The 896-nt window shown below is 29.7% G+C and overlaps 1 protein-coding gene across 2 annotated transcripts in view; it reads left to right on the top strand.

Moving 5' to 3' along the window:
• Positions 1-792, top strand: part of LOC107609232 (auxin transporter-like protein 1) — a 6964-nt gene extending 6172 nt beyond the window's left edge. For both annotated transcript variants that reach the window (XM_016311114.2, XM_016311113.2), the window contains exon 9: positions 286-792. In XM_016311114.2, the coding sequence (XP_016166600.1) occupies positions 286-510 (225 nt within the window). In that variant the 3' untranslated portion in view covers positions 511-792. The remainder of the gene's footprint in view (positions 1-285) is intronic.

Raw genomic sequence — 896 nt, 5'->3', positions numbered from 1 at the left:
AAACTTCTTATTTTTTTTTATTTTTTTAATATGGAACTAACTTCATACACAGATGCACTCGATACAGAGCTAACTTCATACAGAGATGCATGCAAGATTTTTTCATTTACTCTAACAATAATACTAATAATTAGTTCAACAAAACAAGAAATTATTTGATGTACGATACAAAAATGAGAAATAATAATCCTAATTTGACGAAAAATTCAAAATCTCCTTTTTTTTTTTTAATTGATTGTTAATTAGTTATTTACTCTTTTTTTTTTTCGTTGTTGCTTGGAACAGAATGCAGCAGAGAAATTGCCGGTGTTCATTCCAAATTGGACAGTAATGTTTGTTGTGAATGCATTTGTGGTGGTGTGGGTATTTGTGGTAGGGTTTGGATTTGGAGGGTGGGCAAGCATGACTAACTTCATCAAACAAGTTGACACATTTGGATTATTTGCTAAGTGCTACCAATGCCCACCAAAAATCTCTGCTTCCAATCACACAGCAACACTTCATCATTGAACATTTTATTTTATATATGTTTCTTTTTCCTTATTATTATTACTTTTTTTTTTTTTAATCATAGTCATTTAGCTAGTATTTCTCCCCCTTTTGTGTGTGGTGTGAGCTATATGAATTTTCTCTATAGTGTTCTTCCACTTTTTTTTTTTTTTCAATCTCTAAGTAGAGACACATTATTATTGTTAATGGTGGTGTTCTCCTTGTTTAGTAGTAAAGGCAATATTGTTAATTTCATTCTGAATTAATCATTTTGTGGTTAATCAAAAACATGCTTTTGTTAACATAAGGATGATGTTTTGCATTTGACTGGCAGTCTCAATTGAAGTCTGCATGTTTCTAATAATGTCTCCACTCAAACAAAGACTAAAAAAATATTATATAATAAA

This window comes from Arachis ipaensis, chromosome B07 (genome assembly GCF_000816755.2).
Source record: "Arachis ipaensis cultivar K30076 chromosome B07, Araip1.1, whole genome shotgun sequence".
Lineage (NCBI taxonomy): Eukaryota > Viridiplantae > Streptophyta > Magnoliopsida > Fabales > Fabaceae > Arachis > Arachis ipaensis.
This window is presented reverse-complemented; position numbering and strand designations above follow the sequence as displayed.